We start from the raw sequence: 2,782 nt of genomic DNA on the forward strand, positions 1-2,782 counted from the left end.
GAATTTCCAGGGGAAGATCATGTACAGCAGTTTCAAATGTGGCAGAAAATTCAAGTTAGACAAAGACTACAGAAAAGGCACTGGATTTCACTAAGTGATAATTCCATGGTTTATCCATGAATCAAGAAAAGTGCCCAGAACGAAGCACTTTGATGAGCTATGTTAAGAAGAAAGAAGAATTCTGAAGAGAAGAGAGAAAACCATCAGTAAGGGCATGAGAGAAACTAACTAACATAGAAGAATTTCCAGGGGAAGATCATGTACAGCAGTTTCAAATGTGGCAGAAAATTCAAGTTAGAAAAAGACTACAGAAAAGGCACTGGATTTCACTAAGTGATAATTCCATGGTTTATCCATGAATCAACTACAGTCTTCCAAACCTGTACACAAACCACAGGACATGTGAGTGACGCCATCTTTAACCAACAGCCTCAATAACGGCACCAGATATGTGGACCCATAGAACTTCAAGAAAATAAAGTGGCCTGATATTTTTAACCATTGCGTTTTGCTAAATCATACATGTAAGCCCCCAGAACTCAGTATATTTTAACAAAACTATGTGGGTGAGAAGGCCTTAAATTACATGAAACCTTACAGACTGCTTATTTGGCAACATGTGCCTTAGCACTTACCACCCATTTCCACTGTGGAAAGCTATGTGTTTATTTCCAGGTTGGCAGTCAAAAACTTTCTAATAGAGAGGGTATCAAAATTTAGTGCCAATAAATCCTCATATCCCTTGAGAATTTGGCATATTCTTTTCTCAGGTTCCATTCCAATCATGTAAAAAGAAAGTGTCTGCCTTTTTGACATGACATTAGAAAGACCAGAGACAAATTTGTACTCCACTTAGATGACTCTGAAGTCTTACATGATGCTATATCCACACGCAAACTTTACCTTATGTAAGTATATTTCCTTCAAGCTGAGGTTTACTCATTTCTACTCTTCCATTTTTTTTTTCCTTTTTGTCTTTTTTTGTGACCGGTAACGGGATCGCAACCCTCAGTGTCGCGCCCGCACTGCGCTCAATCAGTGACTGGACCGGTCTCTATATGAGATCCGAACCCTCGGCGGGAGCGCCGCCACAATCCCAAGCACCGCACTCTACCGAGTGCGCCACCAGGCCGGCCCATCTACTCTTCCATTTTAATTCATGCTCCCCGCTCGCCATAATACCCAGGTAATACAGTGAAAAAATGAGGAATAAATAAAAGAACAACTCACTGTAGATTTATCCATCTTTTCTTGCTCTTGGAAATGCACAGTGCACTCTGGCAGCTTAGCTGGGAGAGGAGGGAATGGAGTGGATTAAGGAGAGAACTGTCATGGCTTGACCCGCGATTCTCCTGCCCAAAACTCTCTACACAGTAGCTGGAAAACACAAACAAACAAAAAGCCTCCCTGTGAAACAACAAGCCTTTATCGTCAGTAAGACGCAACAAAGACCCATTAAAGGTGCACTAGCAAGTACATCAATGGTACACATTAGACACACAATTTGTTTTTGGTTAATGAAACATACATTACCTACTGATTTAGCAAGAATCAACCTAACCTAAACATACAACTTAATCATTTAAACTAAAGAAAAACACACTGTGTCATTACTTAAACTTACGCTATAGAAATACAGTTCGGCTATATTGACTATTTTCATATTAATATAATGACTCCACACACAATTCTAGACAAGTGTTTCCACTGCAACACATCTTATTCATATTTAACTAAATATCTGCATAGTACACATCTGGCAACCCGACATCTTTTGCCCATGACCAGGAGAGCTAGGCCGGCTGCACAGGGCAGGAGGGACGAGAAACTGGACCTCAAGGAGAGACACCGAGACACAACGGCCACAGAGTGACAGTCTGCACACACCTCACAATCCCAGATTCACCTCTGGGATCTGGAGCATCACACTAATGTCCACACGCTCACGTTACAGATGGTGAAGTGAACATCCCATAGGTCGGTACCAGGTTCCTGATGGCGGCTCTGGAACGTGACCTCCCCACACCTCCCAGGCTCGCTGTCTTCACACACCCCCACCCACGTTCCCGTCGCCACCTGTGACCTGAGCCCCCATCCTGGGACATCTGGAACCGGCTTCTGCACACCCGGCAGCGCCCGCCCTCCTTCCGGCAGCGCCGTCCTCTGACTGAACCGACTGGAAAGCGCAGCCCGGGCGCCCCATCCCCGGCCCGGCCCAGGTCCCGCACGTCAGGCCCCGCCCGCTCGAGGCCCGCTGCACTTCTGCCCCCAAGTGCGCGGACACCGTCCCGCTCCCCAGGGCCCCCGAGGCCCGCGGGCTCCTCTTTCACCCTCGCACCCACCTTCAGAGACGATCCAACCCCAGGATCTGAGGAGCAACGTGAGGACAGCAGCAACACCCGGAATCTCCACACAAAAGATGGCAGAGTGGGCGGAGCTGCACATGCGCAGTAGAAACCCGGCAATCCCAGTCCCATAGTAGTCCAGTGAGGGCAACGTCATTGCAAAACAAAACTACATTTCCCAGAAGGCGAGGTGAGCGAGGATGCACATGCGCAGAAGAAACACACAGGACCTTTTCCCATAGTCCTGCACCTGTGATGTTTATGGTCAGCCATACTACGCTTCCCAGAATACTCTGGGGACCTTCATTTAGAGCCAAAGAAGAAAATTGTTTAAATTTTCCCTGCACGGAGTACTGTTGCCAGGAAATCAGGCCTTACTGGATCAAGACTCGTCTCTAACTAGGCAATAGACTAGTCTCTATTCCACAAATGTGGGA

General features: G+C 46.5%; 1 protein-coding gene across 1 annotated transcript in view; it reads right to left on the reverse strand.

Annotated features, from left to right (window-relative positions):
• The window catches only part of LOC103608572 (zinc finger protein 39-like), a 20,866-nt gene extending 19,257 nt beyond the window's left edge, over window positions 1-1,609 (reverse strand). Inside the window, exon 1 of the mRNA XM_008592992.1 lies at window positions 1,231-1,609. Within this exon, the coding sequence (XP_008591214.1) occupies window positions 1,231-1,245 (15 nt within the window). The 5' untranslated portion in view covers window positions 1,246-1,609. The remainder of the gene's footprint in view (window positions 1-1,230) is intronic.
• Between the last annotated feature and the right edge of the window lie 1,173 nt (window positions 1,610-2,782).

This window comes from Galeopterus variegatus, unplaced genomic scaffold (genome assembly GCF_000696425.1).
Source record: "Galeopterus variegatus unplaced genomic scaffold, G_variegatus-3.0.2 Scaffold8579, whole genome shotgun sequence".
Taxonomy (NCBI): Eukaryota; Metazoa; Chordata; class Mammalia; order Dermoptera; family Cynocephalidae; genus Galeopterus; species Galeopterus variegatus.